This window comes from Cyrtonyx montezumae, unplaced genomic scaffold (genome assembly GCF_038088225.1).
Source record: "Cyrtonyx montezumae isolate F1298 unplaced genomic scaffold, pur_monq_1.0 scaffold_3, whole genome shotgun sequence".
Lineage (NCBI taxonomy): Eukaryota > Metazoa > Chordata > Aves > Galliformes > Odontophoridae > Cyrtonyx > Cyrtonyx montezumae.
Window position 1 is genome coordinate 149102357 of NW_027072034.1, and position 24206 is coordinate 149126562.

The 24206-nt window shown below is 37.5% G+C and overlaps 1 protein-coding gene across 2 annotated transcripts in view; it reads left to right on the forward strand.

Moving 5' to 3' along the window:
• The window catches only part of RELN (reelin), a 270835-nt gene that overhangs the window by 179032 nt on the left and 67597 nt on the right, over positions 1-24206 (forward strand). For both annotated transcript variants that reach the window (XM_065743657.1, XM_065743656.1), the window contains exons 17-24: positions 2786-2852; positions 3774-4007; positions 4618-4779; positions 8857-9093; positions 14653-14845; positions 17409-17521; positions 22608-22745; positions 23322-23508. In XM_065743657.1, the coding sequence (XP_065599729.1) occupies positions 2786-2852; positions 3774-4007; positions 4618-4779; positions 8857-9093; positions 14653-14845; positions 17409-17521; positions 22608-22745; positions 23322-23508 (1331 nt within the window). The remainder of the gene's footprint in view (positions 1-2785; positions 2853-3773; positions 4008-4617; positions 4780-8856; positions 9094-14652; positions 14846-17408; positions 17522-22607; positions 22746-23321; positions 23509-24206) is intronic.

Here is a 24206-nt window from a genome sequence, read left to right on the forward strand (position 1 = left end):
ACTAACAAGTGCATTTAAAGCCAGAGGGAAATTCTGTCATTTGAAAAGACAATAGAGTAGTAGATTACTCTTTTTTATTATTATTTTAATTGAATGCATTCCAGGAAAAGATATTGGTGGCTAGCACTTAATATAACATTTTCTCTACCTGCTTAGTCAAATTACATAAATAGGTACTACACTGTACTACTAAGGACATTTACTGCCTAAGCAGTAGTTACAGCATCTGGGACATACTTTTTCCTTCTGGATATGGAAGACCTTCATAAAGCAGTGCTGCTACCAAAGTACTGACAAAGCTTACATTGCTTACAGTGTCTTAAGGGGGAATGGGTATGTGTTACAGGGGTTATGTCTTCTTTAGAAAATGATTTTTCACCTACTGCTTTTTTAAATGGATGGAAAGAATTGAGAGGAGCTTAAAGTTACTCATATAAATGTAAAACTTACTGTACAGGATAGCATAGGAAAATTTTAAGGCACAGATAAATACTTAGGAACACATGATAAAATACATAAATTGTATGAAAAGCAGAAATAAGAATGAAGGAAAGGACTAAGTGTGAGCAGGTGCAAAGCTTTTAGCTTCCCCCTTAGCCTCAAATGTTTTGGGACTATGTAAACTACATTCAGAATTTGTTCTGTTAGATGCATGAAGTATTACATAGTTAAGTATGTAATAAGGATTTACAGTGATACACAGTAGGCTTGTGAAATGTTGCAGTGGTTCCTAATAAGGTTTGATACAGAGCCTGAGAATGGTGAATATCATTCCATTTTGCAAAATTCTTAAGATGGATTAATGCCTAGTTTTGATAAGAAAATGCTTGAAGCTGCCTCAAGAGTGTAATGCCACAAATGAAAGTTTTTCACCAAAAGAATGACAGTTTCTCTCTTAATCACATTGATGGCATGTGGCACTATCTTATCATTTTGGTTAAAGTATTAATGCTTGTCATTAGACTAGATGATTTGCATCAAAAAGAAAATAAAAGGGGAAAAATAGATATGTATATGTAAGAAACTATCTGAACACCTGCAAAGATGAGTTGCTACCTTACAAAATGTAGACTATAACTTCTGGAAAAATTTACAGAAGTTTACTGAAACAAGAGCAAGATAAAATCCAAGGATTTAAATTCTTCACAACAGAGCAAAACAAGACTTTGAAAATTAATATGCAGTTCATATATCTGCACTACCTCTGCTTATAAAACCAAATAGTGAGCGCTCTGGCAAAGGGTGCTGCATGCTCTACTGCATGCCATTGCAGAGGCAATTTTACTAACCATCTGCCTACAATGTGCTTGCTCCACATTTTGGTTGAGATGTAGAACTGTTTCTATGGGAATGAAGTGTTAATGGTGAATGCCTTCCTGAGGTTTTGCACGCCTCTTTTGGTAGATACTAGTGGAGCTGAAGCTTTAGAATGTTTTGTAGAAAAAGACTTCATAAATATTGGCAAGCCACTGAAATTCTTGAAGAGAGAGTAAAAATGTCAAGGATTCTGCACTCTGACTTATAGCTTCACAACTGTTTCTTCTGTGAATTAAGTTTTAAATGAAATCTGGAAGCTGGCCATGTTTTAGGAACTCTGGAAAACTGCCAGTTTTCATAAAGCTGCTTTTTTTTTTTTGTAGTAAAAGACATAATTACATCTTTAACCCTTCTACTTTTACCACCCCCTCAAAGAGACCTCAAAGACAACAAATAAAAGAGACAGAGCAGAATTTTTGCACACTGAGAAGTGAGAAAATCTAGAAATTGAAGGAAGTTCAATAGGGAGCTAGTTACAAGGAGTGACTAATGGAGATTTAGAGTGCCTGCCAGGGTGTACTGACACATTGCTATGATGGGCAGCATCATAAAACTACAAGAGGTAATACACATTGTTTGTTAAAGATTATTTCAAATTGGTGGCTAGTTGGGTGATGTTCCAAAAGTCACAGTGCAATTGGGTGTCTCCTGTACTCATCATTCAACAGGAAGTGTAACACTGTTTGAGTCTAAGGCATATTTCTCACGCTGTGTTCAAAGATCATTGCCCACAAGTTGTTGATTTGGGCTATCCTCAGATTAATGCATTTCTTTGTAATGAGATGCAGATTATACTGAGATTTGCTAATCTTTTCGTCCTTCATATGATTCACAAGATATCAGTACTTTTGATTAGGAGTCACTGGGGGAAGATGAAATAAAAAACAAGTCTGAAATGTTTCTGAGTGAATAATTTTTGGAATTTTATTGTATTTGAAAGAATCAGTGTAAGTTCCTGATATTTCTTTGTTACTTAAGACACATCAGAGCAGATTCTAATTCCAATAAATACAGTGACATTAAATGAGTTAGTTTCATCAAAAGAAGCAGTGGCACATTTTTAAAAATTGATGACAGTACTCTGGAAAATACCATTACATATACTGGACTATATTTCTAAAATAAAATGAAGATAAAGGAAGGCAAGAAAATGGTCAATACATAGAAGTTCATTATAAGTTTTGACAATCCTAGAAAAATCAGGTTGATTCAGATCACTAGGGCCTGAAGCCACAGGCAGACATTACCCATTAAATAGCAAATTTGCCCTAAATACCCCATATAGAAAGCAAAACTCCACTACTTGGTTCTACAGAAAGGTACAATCAAATCTATTTTGTTCTTTTGTAGACCTCTTTCACTTACTGGAATTCAGATAAATGCAATGCCTATATGACAATACTGTATTCATTATATTCAATTTATCACATAACATAACCCTTCATTAAGTATTTTCTTTTCTCTGCAGTTTATATTGGTCCATCTTGCCTCAAATTCTGCTCAGGCCGAGGACAGTGTACTAGAAATGGCTGCAAGTAAGAGTTACGATTCAATACTTGTGTCAATTTTTGTCATGTAGATCACTTGAAGATCTGAAAGTTGATTTCCATCTAAGCTCTTACTTTTTGAGATGACTAAATATAAAACAGCATACCTCAAAAAATGCATAAAAATCACTTGAGTGCTACAGGTCAATCTTTCTAAACAGCAGCATATTTAATTTTTTTTCTTTTTAACAATTTTCTTTTGGGAAAGAGTATAAGTTCGAGTTCACCTTAAACTGTGCTAAAGAGCCCATTGAAATGTCAGTGATGCATGCTTTATACTGTTTCTTAGAGGTGATCTGGGGCCGTATCATTTCAATGTATTTATTTTCAGAGAAGAATCTATGTAATATCCTATAGTACAGCAGACCTCAAGGACAGAAGGTCAGCACTCCATTTTTTTCTGAAAGTGTGGCTTTTTTTAAAGCATTTCACCTGAAAAGTAAAATCAAGAAACATTTTCCAAATTACAGTGTTGCTATTTTTAGGTATTGCAGAGAGTATGACCCACAGGGCCTTCTGTTATGCTGCACATCTGCTGGTAATCACATCTGACGTGCTACAGATAAAACCATTTGACATATGAACAATTGTAAATTATGCCTGGAGTATTTTTGATCCAAAAATGAACAGAAACATTTGTATATTGCATGTTATATGTAGAATTTGAGTGGTTGGTGTTCAAAACTATGATTTTTTTTTATTGGAAAAATGAATAGTAGCTAGAAGAAAGGTGTCAGCTGAATAAATAAGATCTAGAGAGGTTCTTGGTCCTCAGATTTGAGAGGTACTTTGTAGGTGTGGTATCATCTTGAGAGATTTCAAGCACACACTGGGCCGCTAACCACCTCTAAGAGAAGATGGGTCCAAGAAGAAGGCCTTAACTACACCATTGGATCTCCTTCTCCCCAGATGTGACCCTGGCTTTTCAGGACCTGCATGCGAGATGGCATCGCAGACCTTCCCAATGTTCATCTCAGAGAGCTTTGCCAACTCCCGCCTCTCTTCCTATCACAACTTCTACTCCATCCGTGGAGCCGAGGTCAGCTTTGGCTGTGGGGTTCTGGCCAGTGGCAAGGCCTTGGTGTTCAACAAGGATGGAAGACGGCAGCTTATCACTGCCTTCCTTGACAGTTCCCAGTCCAGGTAAGAGCAAAAGGGCAGCAGTGTAAGGTATGGAAACAGGGGAATTACACTGTGGCAGGAACTCCCCCACCTCTCAGAATTAGCCTCCTGTATTATTAAGGTGATCGTTTAGCAGGAAGAAAAATTAAAAAAAAACAACTCATAGTGCCATAGTTTAATTCTGTTCATAGCTGTACAGCCTATTTTCATTCCCTGCTTTGTAAACAGCGGAGCCCAAAATAAACTGGAGGGAAGTTATTGTACAGTGAGGCTGGAAAATATTAAATGTTAATATCAAACTTGAGTGTCGAAGCCAAGTGCTAATTAATTATTTATAAGGATGTGTTTATTTGACAGCTTGTGGCAGCTGATTATATCCATTCACTATCTCTCCCTCTTCTTCAGTGCCTAATAAATAATTAAATGCTGTACTGATTGGCATTTTTAAAATGTGTGTGCCACATTGCATTACTTGATAGCAAAAACAAAATGCTCTCACAAAGGCACATAAATGATATTTATCAAAATTTGTCTAAATTGAGAAGATCTTAAATGAGCTAATTAGGAACAACGACAGAAGAAAAGCACCATGTAGATGTTACCCTCAAATATGTGTATAATTCTGCTGCAGGTTCCTGCAGTTCACACTTCGCCTGGGAAGCAAGTCTGTGCTGAGCACCTGCAAAGCTCCTGACCAGCCTGGGGAAGGAGTGCTGCTGCACTACTCCTATGACAATGGCATTACATGGAAACTCCTGGAACACTACTCATATCTGAACTACCATGAGCCAAGGTATACTCATGAATGTGAAGAGTGTTATCCGCATGCAGTTAATGCTGGTCAAGGCAGTTGCTGCAGTGTTGACTGAAGACATCTGCCCCAGTGTGGGCATAGTGCAGGAGTAGAGTGACGATATTTTATTGCACACTGGAAGTTATTGTTTTCCCTTAAATATGTGCAGCTGTTCTGGGTACAATTGTGTTTTCTCTTCTATAAAAATGAATGCATGGATTTGGCAGGAGCCAAATCTCAGGTGACACTGCAGAACAAGCAGTGAGGGATGAGGGGGAAGAAATTTACTTGAGAGAAATAGGAACGTCTCATCCCATGGAAGCAGCCACTTGTAAAGAAAAATTAAAATAAATTATTTGTAGTTTTGAAGCCATAGATACCTTCACTACAGCATCCTCTGGGATTAGGAGTTTGCAGGCAGCATAGGACAGCTGAGATGAAATCCAGCCATGAGAGTCTCTTTGGGTCAGCAGGGAAGTTGCTCCTGCTCTGTTTAGGAAAGAGATTACATGACTGAACCTGTGCTGGGGGTTGGGCTCCTGGGAGGAGCTGATGGTGGCTGTTCCTGGGAATTGAGCAAATCACAAAGAAGCCAAAGAGCTCAGCTCATCTAGCAGCACCTGTATGTGACAAAAGATTAGAGGGGAATGTATGGAAGATAGAAGAGTATGCTCTCTACTGTCACTTTTGTGAGACCATCCAAAAGTTTTAATGAAGGACATGCAAAATTAAGAGTTTTTATAAGCACTGCTGTATTACAAGCCCAGAACTGCCCAGACTGGCTGTGCACAAACCTACCCTAACCCGGAAGCAGCGATCCCCAGCAGCAAAGCCAATACACCTCAATGAAAGAAGCTCTGAGTGGGCTCTGAGTGGGCACACAAAAGGCAGACCCAAGAGTGGCATCACAGGGCACTCTTCTTCTGCCCAGGGACAGCTTTGCACCAGACATTGCCAAAATGAGCTGTTTTCATTTTCTAAATAAATCTATTACAAAATATTTTTAAGAATATTCTAATGTAATTAAAAACAAAACAGTCAACTTTCTAAAGTTATATTTATTTCTCAGGATCAATAAGAAATACTCAAAAATCTGAGAAGAATAACTGTACTTGGTAAAACTGTACTGTATGTGGGTTTTAATTTCTGAAGTTTTAAGTGTTTCTGAAGGAAAGATCATATGAAACACTCATAAACTTTCTTCAAAATATCTTTTTCCTCTCTTTTACTGCAGTCACATATATGTTTTATATGGCCCTGTTTCTAATTCTTAGATTCAAGATTATAACTGTAAGAACTTTATTTCCCTAAAGGTTTTTTAATATATAGTGCTATTAATTTTTTATAACAAAAAGGAAAATACTCATTCTGGTGACTGATTTTAATGGAGTTTAAGATATCAGTGTAATAAATTCTACTAGTGCCAGAGACTTCTTTTGCTCTTTGCTGCTAAGTACGAAAGAATTCATGTTGTTCTCACAAGGCAAAGAGCAAAGCACAACATATGCAGATTAGAAAGATTTTGCCATGAGATATATAGAAAAACAGCAGACACAAATACAAAGGTAATGCTGGCAATAATGATGATGAAGAACATGAAGAACACTTCACCTTTTTGTATTACATTGTCTAAAAATATCAGCATTTTTGGTAATGTAGATGAACTGCTCGAAGTTTGGCAATCAATCTGTATCCAGAAATTTAATTAATCTTCAGTCACACAAAAAATAATTATACATTTAATGTTCTGCTGAAAAGGTACATTTAATCTGCTAACATTTGACAGCTGCATTTTTCTTCTCAGTAGAACAGCGGTGGCTTTTCAATATTAGGTATGCGCATAGCTTGAAAGAATAAGATCAGAGCAAAGGTCTCCCAGCTGGTTTTTAGGAAATTTAATGGTAGCTGGTAATGTTAGTAAGAACACTTTTCTTCTCTGCATCAGAATAGTCATTAGCAAGGATCCCCCTCCCTCTCCATCTGTCTCCAACAAATCAAAGTCAGACAGGAGAAGCTGTTATAACTGGAGATGCAGTCAGGTTCTGCATACTAACATATGTGCCATATATGGTGGTTTGTACCAGTGTTTTTAAATTGTTTCTTTAATCCCCTGGGATGAGAAAATTATTTTAACATGCGTTAAGTATTTTCAAGTCCAGTAGGTATATCAGTGGTGTATGCCAATTTAGGATTTTCTGTAAATTACTGTCAGTGAGAATTAGTGTCCACGTGGGAGAGTTTATGAGGCTTAAAAGTGAAAAGAAAGTTGCAAGCATCAGTGACAGCCACGGATACAGAAACGCATACAAGGTTATAAGACAGCATTAGCACATGAGGGTGCCAACTGCCTCCTGTCATATACTGGATGCAGTGTTCTTGCTAGCCAGGGTGCCAGTTTCCTCAGATTTGCCTTACTGGCTGATGAAAGGTAAACGGCCAGCTCCTTTCATCATCAGTAGCAACTTAAGAGTCAATGGTGCCTTTAAAAATTGTCCTCAAAGTTGTAGAGTTGCTGCTTATTAGGAAATCCTTGGCAGAAAAAAAAAGGTTAGCCTTGCAGATTATAAAAATACTGGAGAGAATTAGGATTTAGTCTTTCTCTTAGAATTGTATGAAGTAGTTCAAACATCTGTTTATTTGAGTGGCAAAATAAATGCATCTGCTGCTCATTAAGCTTGTGCTCTGTTTGTCCATTTCTGTGGGGCATGGCAGTATCTTCTCTGACTGTCCCCTAACACTTCAGCCTATGAACAGCAGAAAGCACCTCCTAGAAATGCCAGTGAGAACCTCTTGAGCCCTTCCCACTTGATTAACCAAGGCTTTTAATTTTTCTTGCTAATTGCTTAACATATTCCTATTTAAAATCAATGTCACATTACACAGGAACACTGTACGTTTACTCTTAAGAAGTGCTTTTTAGGAAGCCATTTTAAGAGTGTGATTTTGCTCTAAGAGTGTTGAAGGGACAGGACTTTCGTATGCACAGAACGGAACATTACAAAAAGCAGCTTAGAAAACCTTAAATCTGGGGAAAAAAATCAGTTTTAAAGTATAAAATGTTTTTTTCCAGCTTACCTGATCAGTCATTTTACTCACATTTCCTCTGAAAGATAAAGAAACATACCAGCTACATGATGAGATTGCCAATATTCCTTTTGCCAGCATGTAATTGTACAGTGATAGAGACAAATGTCCCTCTTGCCATTCTGTTTCACCGCTCACGTGCATTGCATAGGGCACTCTGGCCGTGATGATTTATGGAGCTTTCAAGAAAGTGTCATTGCTATAGCAATTAATGCACACTCCCTGCTGCTGTGTATGATAATTGCTCCTGGAAATCAGATATTACTCTTAATTTTCTTTGCAGTTTGTCAATTATGACTTTGTTGACATAGGTGCCATGACAAATTGGGTGGCTTTACATACCAGAAGAGCCTGGTCCTCACCTCCAGTAACATCTTTATACAACCACACAAGAAATGTGTGTGCCAAAGAATACACAAGATCTTGCTGTCCAGCAAGATGAAATTTTTCCACTTAGAAGTGACAGTTTATAGAGAGCGGTTCCTCTAGGTGAAGAAAAACACAGGCATGACATCAGTGCTATGCAGAAACAAGTACAGATGTAAAGATGCCTTTCATCAGATCAGGATAAAATCTACTGTGTCTGAGAAAGTGGAGGCAGAATTTGTAAATCTTGGTTAGATGATCATTCCTTTGCCAGTCTAAGCCCCTGACCTGCAGCTGGGTTTCTTCTGGCAAGGAAAATCAACTTTTAAATTTGAACAGAGTTCTGCTATAGAAACTAATTTTATATCTTTTTTTTGTGCATTATTTTCTGTCTTTTTCATATAGCTGTCTACTGACATTGCCTTCCAAGAGAACTAATGATCCCTCTGTCCCTGTCACTGTACCAGTAGAAACTAAGGTGTTTATGGGCTGAATTTAACCTAGGATTTTTAGGGTCATTAAGAAATAACAAAAACAAAATAACAAAAAAAAAAAAAAGAAAAAACATCCCCATGGAATTATTGCCAATAGCAAGATTTTCAATAACTATTTTGTTTTGCTTTTCAGAATAATTTCAGTGGAGCTGCCGGAAGATGCAAGACAGATTGGTATTCAGTTCAGATGGTGGCAACCATATCACTCTTCTCAGGGTGAAGATGTGTGGGCAATCGATGAAATTGTTATGACCTCTGTGCTTTTCAATAGCATTAGTCTGGACTTCACCAACCTAGTTGAAGTCACACAGTCTCTGGGATTCTACCTGGGAAATGTTCAGCCCTACTGTGGCCATGACTGGACACTTTGGTGAGAGCTAATTCTGTTTTAATTTTGTTTTCTTTCTCTATTTGTCCAACTAAGAACTAAGTGATTGTGGCATGTGAGTCATTTTGGCTGCTATTCAGAGTAATTGTGTTTCACCATCACATTATGGACCAAACTACAATCACTGATCTAATTAGAAGTAAGTTTTTACACATCACTGCACAGAGATTTATGTTTGATGGGAACTGTGAATGTAGCATTCTTTCCCCATAAAATATAAAAGAATCTCCAAATAGAAAAAATTTGTAAGATTTCTATAATCACTACTTAAAATCCAGTTGGATTAATATAAGTATAGAGATTGTAGAGTATAGATACTGAATATTTTATGTGGTGCTCATGTCTGTTTATATGGCCATTATATTACACTTAGAAAAGGCAGCATTCGGTTGGTAGAATGGGTCATTAGTAGTCATTTTGCCTATTATACCCATTGTCACTTATACTGTGATCAGCATTATCACATATTACTACAAGAAAGACATTGAGGTGCTGGAGTGTGTGCAGAGAAGGGCAATGAAGCTGTGAAGGGGCTGAAGCAAAAGTCTTACGAGGAGCAGCTGAGGGAATTGGGATTGTTCAGTATGGAGAAGAGGAGGCTCAGGAGACCTTATTGCCCTCTACAAGTGGCGGGAAGGAGGTTGTGGTGAGGTGGGGGTCGGCCTCTTCTCCCCTGTCATAGCAGTAGGGCATGGGTTTAAGTTGTGCCAGGGGAGGTTCAAGATGGATATTAGGAAAAATTTATTCTCTGAAACAGTCGTCAGGCACTGGAATGAGCTGCCCACGGAAGTGGTGGAATCATCATCCCTGGAGGTATTCAGGAAACTTGTAGATACGGTACTAATAAACATGGCTTTGTGGGCAACATTGGTGGTAAGTGGACAGTTGGACGAGATGATCTTGCATGTCATTTCTAACCTTAAGGATTCTATGATTCTGCATATTGCAATGATATTAAAAAATGTGCTGTTTATTTAGAAATAAAAAACAAGAAAACATCATTTCCCCAAATCAATTACTATGTTCCTTTGATAGTGAGATAAAAGAAAGGTGAAAAAAAATGAAAAAAAAATGGAAAAGAAAAAATGGAAAAGAAAATTATGTAAGGGCTGTTTTAAAATAAGATACTAAATTACTAAATCATTAACCTGATTTAAAAAAAATATCTGGAGTACATAATTGTAACAGTAGGAATTAAACAAGGTTAACCCAGTTTAATTTCTGTGTTCTGATTAAGAGCAAATAACAGTTTTATGCTAGATGGACCAACATATAAACCCAGTATAGCTTTAATTGGCAGAGGTATATTTATTTGGACAAATTACAATCACAGTAATTATAGATATTCTCAAGCAAATATAAATAATATAAATAATTTTAGCATCCCCATGGACACTGAGAGAACACCGTTGGAATTTTATTAACAAGTACCTTTGAACAATCTGATTTGACTTTCTGATCATCTGTCAAACTAAAAGGAGTTGGTTTAGCAGTAGTAACACCACATAACCCATTCTGGCGGTGATAATGAGGCAGTAGAAGCACCATTAACCACTTTAATAAGGACAAGGAAGGTACTCTCTGCTCATTAAAATGAAACAACATGTTAGGGCTCAAACTGTTTACATCTTCTTCATCAAAGGGTTGGAATGGAAGCATTTTAATGACAAAGTTTTCCCTCTGTTCTTCTAAGACTGGTTTATTACTGGGTGGCAGGTTATTTAAGAGAGCAGAAAGTTCCTGTTTTCCTCCTCTGGCTCTCAACCAGACTCAAAATAATAAACACAAGCTAAATTCTCAATGCTGTGTATTGGCTAGGATTTTCAGTGCTCAGTCACATGTGAAGATGTTGAACTTTCCATGTATCAAATAAAGAAGTGATGCCTATATAATATTCCCTTACTACATATTTATTTCTCATTATCACTAGAAGTCATGAACTCTATCCTTCACCAACCTTGTTTCTCTCAAGGGAAATTTTTGAACTTAAAGCAAGTCTATACAAATGGATGCTTGTTAAATTAATTATTGTTGGCTTTTCCCAGCTGTGAGTCCATTTGGTTCTCATTTTCTAACTCTTGACTTCATATGAGAAGAGTTTGCAGTGGCATTGACACCATCCTCTTGAGAAAAGTCTGACAACTGCTTTTTCATTAGTAGAACTATGGTAAATACACTATAAATCATTTTACAGGGTGTCATCCCAAGGCCTGTTTTTGCTGGATTGCCTTTAATTTTCTGCTAGGTCTTCATTTTTGCCTCAGAATCTGTAAATCTGAAATATTTATGTTTAAAATTGGGGAAAAGTTTTGAGGAGGAAGGTTGTTCTTTTCAGTATCTGCTTTCCTTCAGAAAGAGGGATGTCTTGGTAAGTATGTGTTCTGAGCAAAAGTGATTTTTAAATGTTTTGTAATGATTTATAACTGGAAAAATCACTTGATTTGATTCTTATTTTCAACAGTTGGCTTGAGTTTGGTTCTAACTGCAAGTGTATTATGTGTTCTGAAAGGGCTGAAGAGCACTCTTTAAATGAAGTAATTAATGGTGTACAATAATCCATCACCTCTCTGAAATGCTCATACACAGGCCGTGTTTTCACCCAAATGAAACTGCATCATATAAATAAAAGAAACTGTCTGCAGTCAGACTGTGGCATTACTATTGAACTTCATGTAACAGATGAGAGTGTCCTATTACCCCTGAAGCTGTTAGGAGTGAAGACTGTTATTCATAGTAAACTACCATAGTGGAGCAGTACAATACAATCTCCCTGCAGCTTGATAGTTTGTCTTTTAGTTTAATTATTATTCTGTAACATGCAGGATTGTTCTTTCAGGTAATTAACTCAGTTAAAATGCATTAATACATTTAGGAATTATCTAATGAAATACGTATGATGTGATATAAAAAGACAAAAACTTCTGCCTTTGATGGGGCCAGCATGAACGTTTGGCTGGCGCGTCAGTGTCCTCTGTTAGTGCAGCTTTACGAAATCAGCTGCATCCATGTGGCTTTTCAGTATTCCTGAAAGTACTGGCCTTGAAGATGTGGTAACTCTGGGAATCCCAGAGCAGTTTGGAGAACTGCAGATTGGCTGACATTTGCTGTGATATCATTCCCAGAAGTACCAATTAGTTGGCAGTGCTAGGAGGGAAAGCGATTGTTCTGAGGGTACCTATGGGTATTGTGTTCCTGCTCCTCCACAGGCCTAATTATATACAGGCTAGAAACCAATTCACAACTACATATTTATATAAAAATGCGGCCTCTGCGTTCTCAATTTCTGAAGTTTTTTTTGCTAATTATTGTTATGCCAAGGACATTATTCTGTCTTGTACAAAATCCAGAAATGTATTCCAGCCATATGACTCCTACAAGAAACAAAGAAAACATTTGGTATTCCAGCAGAAAAGCCTACCCCCATCCACGTACACAGAAGAGCTAGAGAGCAAGGAAGTAGCAAGTAAGGTGGAGGACCCACTTTTAATGCCACCTTTGTTCAGCTGGAGGCAATTTGTGGATGATTAGGGCCTTTGTGAACCCTGAAAAGAGCTCCTTACGGAGCACCAGAGATTATCTTCATCTTCTCATTAGCATTCTTTCTCACATTTCTTTAATATTTATTTTGAAGAGTTGCTTTGACTTTAAAATAATGCTCGCTAAATGTTCTGTCCACTATATCTAGTGGTTAAATTATTGCATTAAGATGAAAAGGCTCTAATCGTGATTGGTGTTGCTAGTAGGAGAAAAAATATATATATATGTTTTATTTTTATTATTTTTCTGATTTTCTGGCAATGTTGGTGAATGGATGGAATTTTTTGTGGTGGTGTAGACAAACAGAAAGCCTTAATTCTTTTCACCGAGGCTAAGTACTACTCTATCACTTACATCACTTTGGGAAAGACAGCTTCTAGACAGACTTATTATCAAACTGTTTTGTTTCAACTTTTTTATTCTCTTTAGTTGAGCTTTAGGTAATTTATTACTAAGCACGGTTGTGTTGTTTTTAGGAGTGCATTGTTAAATCATTATCCACATCACTGTCATGTGTAACTTTCAGCTAATTATACTGTGCGCTGCTGACTGATACCTGAAGAGCATGGTTGTACTGGCTTCTGTAGTGCTTTGATTTCCCACATCAGCCATGAAGTTACAAACTGCACAGTAGAAATTAAGAGAAAATCAGCTTTAATTTTTAAATTCCTTCTATTTGTCATTTTGAAAAGTGCAAGATGAAGTTTAGAAGAAAAGGAAATTAAGACAGTGCAGCAATTTATTCCTTAACCGCGCTCTCTGGATAGGGAGCTGTAGGAAAAAAAGAGTTGGTTAGTGAGTTTAGTTCAAAAGAGTGCTAAGTAACTGGTTTCTAATCTTGTCTTTATGCCGCTTTATGACCTGAAATTTTACCTGGGTGGAAGCCAGTAAGTTTTGTTGTGCAGTACTGGTAGTTTAGGAGTTTCTCTTTTCAGATGATAAACTGTGGTTCATCAACCCTAAGGGTGCTCCTGAGCTAGGTTACTGTCTTCATCTTCTCTATACAGTATGTGTCTCTTTATTGTTGCATAATGTTTTGTGGGGATTGTCTTTAAAAGATAGAATCTCTGTCCCAAACTGTTTACGTTTAAGAAAAGGCTGGAAAATGTTGAAGCTGAAAAGACTGAAGTACTTCTGAAGACACTACTTAAACATCTCTAAGTGAGGGAGGGGGGACGTTTTCATTCCTTCTTAACATTCTACCCTGTAGGTCAGCCTGCAGGATTCAAAGTTTACATCCTTATTACAACCTCATCATACATCTCTTGCATTTGACTTTTTTTCCTTTTCAATGGTACGTTTAAAACAAACAAACAAAAAAGCATCCCTGCATTTAATTTGAAAAAAACTTATAATTTTAAACTATATATTGTGAATGTGATAACTGGTTACCTTGTCTCATATATGAGGACTGGTGTATTTCAAGCAGTATTAATAATATTCCCCAATCCACTGGATAGTGTGATAAAACTCTTCTATCCCAGAGACAAGAAGTTGAAAATAGACAAAATTAAATCTGAAGCAGCCAAACGTCAGTGAAGGCACTCAAATGGCATCAGCTGAAAATCAACAAAGTTGAAAGTTTAGTTAATAAGAATATTTTAAACCAAATTCAGTTGTATCTCTGATGTCCACTTTTTGAATGAAATTACAGCTGTTACTGTTACATGACTTTAGGCAATGGATGCTCTTGGGGAATGAGCTTTGGTTTTGTTGTGTTTTTTTTTTCTGTGTGTTATCCTTTGGTTGATTTTAACTTGATCCTTCATACAAAGAGCTTAGAGTAAGAACTAACAGAATAATTCAATGTTTCACACTCTGGGACACATCAAGGCCTTCCTGGTAATTTACGGAAGTACCGACAGAAAGATCCTTCTGTGCACTGCCATATCTTAATCTGCAGAACAAAGAAAGTAGTAACAGTATTTAATACATAACCATTCATAATATTCCTTCCTGACTTACTTTAGAGATGGATCCTTATTCTTTCCTTACATCTCTCAGTTTTACAGGAGATTCGAAGTTAGCCTCTAGCATGCGCTACGTGGAGACGCAGTCTATGCAGATTGGAGCTTCATATATGATACAGTTCAACCTGGTAATGGGCTGTGGCCAGAAGTTTACTCCTCATATGGACAACCAGGTGAAACTGGAGTACTCGACCAATCACGGCCTCACGTGGCATCTTGTTCAGGAGGTGAGGCTGGGAGCAAGGACCTTTGTTCTACATAAACACTTCTTATTATAAAGATCATCTGAAATATACTTGTGACATAGGACAAAGGAAGATGTTTCCCTCATTCCCTTTTCTATAAAGAAACCTTCACTTGGAGTCAGTAAAAATGACTAACAGAGGTGCTTAAACTACTATTCATTATATTTGGTAGAAAAGTACCTGGAAGTCTGAAACATAAAATTGTGACAGGAGTGGACCAAGTCTGGGAAAAGAACTGGTGTGCTAGACAGAGCCACAGATCTTTCCTGAGCTATTGCTTTGTTTGTCAAAGTAAAATGCATTTACTGTTTCCTGGAATTTAAATGGATAGAAATTATTTCTGCCTCTGTGCTCAGCCATTTCATAAATGGAAAGCACATTCCTTCTGGGGATTGTAATGTAGAGCCTTTCATCTCCCATCCCTGGTTCAAACATAGTCCAGGGCAGTAATGACCGATGGTTTTCCCCCTTCTCAGGTGAAGTGCAAATAGCAGTGTTCAACACTGTTTTCCTGTGTGGCTTAGCCCTGTCTCGGCACAAATGTGAACAGCACACTTGGCTGTAATTTGTGCTTTTGTCTTCCATCTTAGATGAGAGGCTGGAGTTTCTCTAACTTTAGCATGAACTAACAAAACATCTTTCAGCAGGTTCAGAGGGTGTCAGGGTACTGGTCCTGATGCTTCAGTGACTGTCCTGTATGTTCACAAAGGCATTGGAATGTATGGTCCAACATCTTTTATAAGCAGTGAAACCATTTTCCTGCTTCATATTGTTTTGCCATATTTACTTTGGTGTGCAAAGTAGAGAAATGTCAATAACTGAAATTTTGAGCTTCACACATCAAAGTAATGCTTGCTTTCCTTACACAGAATTCAGAGAAAAGCTATAAATACTGCATGTAAAATGATTTTCATGTTTTTAAATCTAGCAGGCATCACCACAGTGTCCAAGAATAGCTCATAGTGGTAGATGTTTGGGGCTTTACTTTGTCATCAGTGAAAGATCAGCTGCCTTCAGATTTTAGTGCTCATTTCCTATCTCAGTGGAACTTAATTCAGAAGGAAGGACTTGCAGCCAAATCATTTTCCTAATACCACCGAGTTTGCTGTGATAAAACAGTAATAAAGAAGGCTATTTGTAGTATGCTTCAAGGATGTAATCTGGCTAATACACAGAACTCTAATTGAGATGTTTTAAAGCCTTGTTTGCTTCACACACGCCCATCAGATCCTATTTTCTAAGATCTTTTATGGGAGATGACTCACTGAAGTATGTTTGAAAATTGCTGGAAAGGAAACTAATCTTTTCGAAAATCTATTGGGAAAAAAAAAACCAACAAAAACAGAATAAGATATCAGATCTTCTTTTCACATTCTAAGATATTTGAGCAATAAAATTTTCTGTGAAATAACAGTATATTCTACTCTTCCTTATGTTTCACTGTATAAATATTCCCAAATTCTTTAACTACCACAGAATATCATTGCTGTATTATTAGGTTCATAGCAAAGTATAACAATCACACAGGAAAGTAACAGTCCCTTGTGTCTGACACACCTTTTGGATATAAGCCCAGCAGATAAGACTGTGGGAGAGCTGGGGATGATCTGGAAGTGGCTGTGCTGAGACAGTAGTGGCAGAATGGATTCCCCAAATGGGTAGCCAGAAAAGTTACACAGCAAGTTTAAATGCTTTACTAATACCCCAAACTACTAAAACTTGGGGTGCTATTCTGGCAATATATATAAAAAGTAAATGGAATATTAAAGAAAAATAAAGTAACAAGGGAAGAATTATTCAAGAAAATGACAAGAAGTTAGTAAATATAAACACAGTCCATTATACCACAAAAAAAAAAATTGATGTGATAAAGATGAGATTTTCTGAAAAGAAGAAATACGATTTTGGGAACAGATCTCTCTGAGGGTCTTGAGTTAAAGATTCAAGATCATAGAAGCAGGAGCAAAGCTGCATCACTTGCTGTTGGTTTACAAAGTTAATACATCTGCAGAGCATGGAAAGGGCATTTAGATGGAATTTAAATGGATTTCAGCTGCATGCCTAAAACTGATGCTCTTGGGCAACTCTTTTGGTTCCTACTGCTCTCACTGCAGAGGTACAAAGTGCCGTTCCCAAGTGAGGCTTCACATGTAGATCTCTAACATGACTGTTGTAGTGGTAGGGAGGTCAGTTGTATAGACTTATTTCATTGTACATTTGTAGACCTTATCCACTGGTGATTCTAGGTGCTAGGGTGAGAATAATATAAAAATGAACTAGACACCCTCATGGAGGAAAACAGAACATTACTACACACTAACATGAAGTATAGCTCTCTCATATCGGTTCATCCTGTCCTAAATGGTTCCATTGCTGGGTTTTTTTGAGAAATTTCACTGGAGCATCCCAGGATTTTTATACTTCTGGGTTTTTCACTCTGACATCTGGATGCAGTTAAGCTCCCAGTTCAGTGAATGTTTAAGCGTCACTTTTTTTCCTAACACTGCCTCAACATTATCCCAGTTTTGAAATGTTTTATTTCAAGGAATGTCTTCCAAGTATGCCGAGCTGCCAGGAGTTTACCTCAGCAAGTATTTACCACTCCAGCGAATTTACTCAGTGGAGGAGAATCACTGTCCTTTTACCACAGAAGACTTGGTGAGTCTTTTTATCTTTCTTTCTTTCCTTTTTTTTGTTTGTTTGTTTTTGTTTTTTAGAGGGGAAGGTGCAGATAGTTCATCTGCTCTGTCTGCTTTTACATTGCTACACAGATCAAGTCACGTGCAGATCATTCTCAAAACAAGGGGTGGTATAAGGGCTAACTCAAGTCACAGGTATTTAACATAAAATGCTTTTCTCGCGTCATTGGAAAGAAATGTTGATGAAGTCACTAGAAACTATTGTTTAGGATTGTTTTTAATGTATGCTGTGGCTCCTAATAAAATTTAGACCCTTTCAAAAATAGTGGCTTCTCTTTAAATGGGTCACTGGAGGAAGTGTTTATTTACATTGTTAATTTTTATTCTTAACGTTCCTTATTGTTTACATCTCCAGACCAAAGCCTTGTATAAACAATAACTATTCATTTCTGGGAATTTTTTTACCTTTTGTTTCTTTTTATAACATGTCTTCAGAAATAGCTTTTTTTAAAAAGAAACCTCTTTACCTACTGCAATAAAAACTTTTTTTGCCTGCCCTAACATTTTAATTTTACTAAATTATTTCTTCTGTTATTTATTTTCAAAGCTTTACTATAATATATGACTAGAAGATTGTTGTAATTCTCATTAATCTCACTTCCTGCATTTGAGAATTAAATTATTCCAATTAGCTACTCCTTGCTTTGCTTCTACCTAACAGCAACTACAATAAGAACTTGCACTGAGTTGTCTTTCTGTTTTCATTCTGTTACCATTTTTTCTACACTATCCTCAGCTTCAATATAACCAGCAATGGTACCTTCCTCCAAAACACCATTCTTTCAGTATAGCCAATTTGCAGAATTTCAAGTTTACAGACAAACCATCAGGGACAAAAATTGAATCTTTAAAGCTTGTCAAGTTAGATACCAAATGGCATGAATTAGCCTATAATTATAATGTACTAAATCTTACATGCTGATCTGTACCATCAACTGTAAAATCTGTGGATCGTGGAGGACTTAGGAGTTTTAAAAAATGTCTAGAATTTTGCACGATCTATTCCAAAGTAGGCTATTATTTTAAAATTAATTATTATTATACATGTAATAATATGCTAGCACCGGTGTTGCGGAGCTATTATTCTTTAAGATCAACTAATTTTCCTCAGTGCAAGAGTTGGCAGAAGCAAATAATTCCATTTTAATTTAGGAGGCTGTGGGGAAAAAATATGGTAAAATAATAGCCAGGTTACCATTTTATACTGTGCACAAATCATAAATATTTCACACTCTGTCTTGTATCTGAAAGGATTCCCTTCTGTTATCAGAGTTTTGTTTGTAATTAAGCTACAAATTACCACTGAATATTACTTTGGTTTTCATAAAACACACTTTCAGTATGACTGTGCTGTGCTATTGAGTAGTCAGGGTAAAGAGGAAGAATGGCTGCATAATCCCCACCAGAAATGACCTGATTCACAAAACTTACCTCAGCCACTCTCCCTCTCGCCTACTGTGTCACCAGTCCTTGGGTTCTGACTGAAAAGGGAATTTTTTGCATTTTTGAAGCTACTGTATACCACATATACAGTAACAAACACTTGGCCAGTCTCTGCCTAAGGTCTGCTGGTGGACATGTCAGATTCCCTCTGGCACATGTCTTCACAACTGCCTCTCACCACCTTCTGTTTCCTTTCTGCTCACTGCAACAGCACCAACTTCCAAAACATGGCCAGGAAAAGCAGTGCAGAGATGCTACCAAACACGGACCTACACTTGAGGTCTTAATAGTTCCAGTGTGACCATTGGTGGCCTCAGGATGCACTCACACTCTTACACAGCCCCACTACAATCTCCTGAGATCTCATCCTTGCATGCACATCATTCTACTGAGAGTTTGCACCTTTGGTGTAAAGGAAGCATCAGGCTTTGTTATTGTGCACATACAGTCAGAAAATTGCTTGTATCAGTACCTAGTTCTGTTGTAAAACTTTCTGTGTGTGCTGGTATTTTTGCACATTTGTAGATGTTCAGCATCTGGCACACACAAGTTTACATGGTCCTTGTGTTATCCAAAATTTGGTCCAGTAGGAAATCTGCTGCAACTGTGGGAGTTGTGTTGGAGAAATGAAATGTATGCACCTGCTCACTGAAATTGTGTTGTACTTGAACTGAATATTTCTAACACTGATGAAAATTAATTTCGGTTTTATGGAAGACATTTACATATGAACAGGCTTTAATGAGATACAAGCAGCTGTCAGTTGCTGACTTCATAAACAAATCAACACCTAATGACTGAATGAGAGTTTTGGGATAATTGGGTAAATGTAATTATGGTAACTCAGAAGGTAGCAAACGTAATTGTATCAGCTACAAAATTGCGTTAAATCTTTAGGTTTTTTAATACCAGGAGAGAAGACAATGATTTTACTTAAATCACATATAAGAAAAAAATATAATAGAAATAGCTTCATTTCACTTGCAAGACATCTGGGACTCATCACAATTTCCTTTTGCTCATGTTAAATTACAGGCAACAAATGTGACTTCCATTTAACATCAATCCTATTTAGATGTGGTATCACCAGAAAGCCAAACCTTCCAATAGCATTTTAACCTTATAGAAAAAGCTGGGAGGAAATAGAGAATCACAGAATCATTTGAGTTTGATCCTTAAAGGTAATTTAGTCCAACTCGTGTGGAGGTATTGGAGAGATTTATTTTGCTTGTAATAAAATTATTTTAGAACTCCTCAAAACATACTTCCCATTTGAGCAGGTGTCCATCCAAACAGTGACAGTCCAGAAAACTGAGAATGCAGCTGATATTCAGCTTCTTATTCTCTGTCCTTAATTAACATGGTGTTTTTTAATTGTTGATTACCATTTTTAACAGCTGTTGCTCCTCTGCAATGAAGAGCAGTGCTGGAAAGCTCTCACAAGCAGCTTTACAGCAGCACTGCTTTTGCAATGGAGACCTCAGCCCACAGGCCTCCACCAGCACCCTGTGTACTGGGGGACGGGGATGTGTGGTGGTGCAGCTCTTTCTGAGGGAGACCTCTCTTTGCTTGATGCCCTAATCACCTATGTGTCACTGTAATTACCCCTATGTAGGTACTCCCGGGCCTGCAGTGTTGCACACCTCTGCCCATACATCTCCCTAAGAAAAAACAAGGAAGCCATAGCTCCCACTCCTGACATAGACACAATGCTTTTTTTTTTTTCTGCTGGGAGGTTTTTGTTTTTTGTTTTTGTTTTTCTTTTGTATGCATGAAAGCCTTTGTTTGCTTTCAGTATTGCTCTTTTCCTCAGTGCATGCCAGAGTTAGTACCCACTACCACAGCTCTCCAGAGCGCAGTCTCTGCAGAGCCCCCTAAGGCATTGTTGGTGCACTGTAGTGAAAATAAGGAACACCACTAAGGCAACATGCTGGCTTCAGAGCACTCAGAAAATAAGCAGTAAATGACTGTGGTGAATATTTACTGTACGTTGTGCCTATTGCATGCTTAGGAAGTCCTCAGTGTGAAGATTACTGAAATTGTGCACTTCTAATGGATAATTCATAGCTCTTGTAATGTAACCCATCAATACATTGTACCCCAAGGGAGTATTTAATCTGCAGATCTGTCCCTGAAGATTAACTCTACAATGCTGTAAAAATACTTACAGTACTTTTAATATCAAACAGATACTGAAAAAAGAAAACAAAGGTCATTGCAATTAAACATCAAGCCCTTGGGCAGCCTTTTTTTCTTTTTTTTTTTAAAGAAGATCTTATATTTTAATTCTAAACAATTATCCAGGCATAGATTAATTTGATCTTTGTATGCTTCTAGTGTGTGACTGGCTGGGTAACTGCTGTGCCATACTGTCCATTTTAGCTGCCCAGGCCTCCCATATTCATTCTTCCATTTCCAAGCTTATGAGCAGGTGACTCAGCCACCTTTATCATGTTCATCTTGACATCTTACTCTATATGAATTCCAGAAAGTGAGGAATAGTTTGTTTGGGTTTTTTTTAATGTTAGAATAAGAGCATTATATCTCATGCCATCATATCATAGCCATACGGCTCAGAAACTTGCTTGGAAAGAATCTCCTACTTCTTGTAGGATTTTCCTGCTTCTCTTCCTTCGCCTGCCCTGTCAGCCCTTGGCCAGAAAAAGCCCATCCCAGGTAGTGACTGAATTTTTCTTTGCTGCTATCAGCTTTGCTTTCCCTCTCTATCCCCTCTATAACTCTATAACCAAGCTTCACTTCCCACATCACCTCAGCCATCTTTTTTCCCCAGATCCACCATGCAACCAGCACAGCTCCTTGTACTCCATCACAGTGATTTCCCATTTTTATTTCACTTCGTATGCGACATTTTTTCTCACTCTCCCAGCCACTTCTGTATGAGTGTGGACAAGATGGTGCCCATCCCACCAGCTGGTTGGCATCACATTGTACCAGTTGGCAGTAGAGCTTGGGAATCCTTGGTGGTGACAGTCTTTTTCAAAAATTGATGACTGTAATGTCACCATAATGTCACTAGTGTAATCTAGTTTAGTATTACTGTGACAAAAATAAATTTCTGTAGCTAATAAAAAAACTGTCATCTTTTTAATGCAAATAGTGACTATTCAAAGAAGATAAATGCTTAGATGCAAGAAATTTAATTTCAAATATTATTTTTAAAATAATTACCATATGAAACCTTTTAATACACGTTAACCATCCAAAAATATACAAAATCAAGGTCACACTCTTGATCCAACTTTCTTGTTTTGCAACCTTTCACGCTCACAGGACGGCACTTAATAGAAATCTGATAATATTGATAGATTTCTCTTAAAATAATGTGTCCATTAAGCATAAAGTTTCTGCCACATCTCTGTAGTCTTCCACAGAAACATCATTATTAAAAGCAAAGTCTTTTATGTAACCCTGTGCAGTAAGCAATGTCACACAGAATGTTCATTTGTAAGACTCTGTCTTTGGTTGCGTTAGTTTTTACAGGCTGGGCAATGACCATGATACCAACCTGACTTTTTATAGTTGCATTTTTTGCCTGCAGAACTGAAAAGCATCCACATTAAAGTGTTATTATTGTTTTTAAGGTCCAGTGCCACACGTTTCCGCTGGAGTCAGTGTTACTATACAGCACCAGATGAATGGGCCTTAGACAACATCTACATTGGGCAGCAGTGTCCCAACATGTGCAGTGGACATGGCTGGTGTGACCATGGCGTTTGCAGGTACAAAGCATTTGCCAATTTGTCAGGCTATTGCTATCTTGATACTTAAGTACTGTTATTTTGTGTTCTTTTTTCTTTTTTTTTTTTCTTCTCATTTTTAGATAAAAATATAAAAACAAAACACACACACTATGAGGGCTAAGCCATTAAAACATCGTTAAAAGCTGGTTGTTCCACACCCAAGAGCCTGTACCCTTGGGAGATGCAGGTAGTGGAGGGATTATCAGTGGCAGGTGTCCTGGTGGCTCTGCTCAAGGGGCTCTAGAACAGTGCTGGAGCTGTTTCGCTGGGTCAGAAACATCAAGAACCATCTCAGAGCTGCTTTGCTGACTCTCAGAGTTACTGCAATACTGAAGGCAGAGTGCTGCCTGCCAGCTTTAAACTTTCTGGACACTGCATTGTTTTTTAAAGTAAAATATAGCTTATTTCCAGTTAGTTAGGTATCCCAGCTTGTTTCTAGCATCCAAAATTCCAATTCCTGAATGATATTTTTACATGTAGTTTTAAAAGGTCTTAACTAATTATGAGTATCAAATGAGATCTTTAAAAGCTTGTTATGCTTTTGTTTCCTTCCAGGTGTGACTCAGGATTTCGGGGTACAGAATGTCAGCCTGAAAATCCCCTTCCTTCAACTGTCATGTCTGATTTTGAGAACCCAGATGTCCTGAAGACAGAGTGGCAAGAAGTTATTGGAGGAGAGATTGTAAAGCCTGAAGAAGGCTGTGGGGTCGTCTCATCTGGCTCCTCACTGTACTTCAACAAGGTATCAGTAAGGGACTGAATACTGAGAAAGGCATGTGGTAATGTCAGTTTTAATAGAACAGGATGGGTTCATAAGGAAAAGAAAAGGAAGGTCGCAGAAAACTCCGAGGCACTGCAAAATGAAGAATGAAAAGCGCATTAAATAGCACAGCTGTGCTCTGCAGGTAAAAAACAAAGCAGTCCTAAGAAATGGAGCATGTGCACTGTATATCCAAGAAATACCAAATGTAATGCAAAGAAGCAAAGTGTCACCACGCTGCGTAGCACAAACATTAATACTGTATTAATTATGCATATTCTGTTTTAAGACAGTTCTTTCTCAGCAAACTCAACTCTCATTTTTTCTATCATGTTCTAGATGAGGCATCAAGAAAAACTGGCTTTCAGGAAGGACAAGGAGCTTAGTTTGAGGTGAAAGAACCAAAACTAGTGAAAAAGCAACCACTCCAGCATTTAGAAAGTGCCTGGTTGTCCTGCAGGAGAGCACTCTTATATGACTTGGATGTGTTACAGAAAAAAATAATACAGCAAGAAAAAGATGTACAGAATTCTGCAAATTGATAGCAATCATAACTAACATAAAAAGAGATCTTTATGATCAGATGTAAGATTATGGGTTGTAATCACAGATTTGTTTTTCATTATTGCTCCTCAGGTCTGTTAAGATAGATTTTTTTGTTGTTCTTAATTGAAACGAAG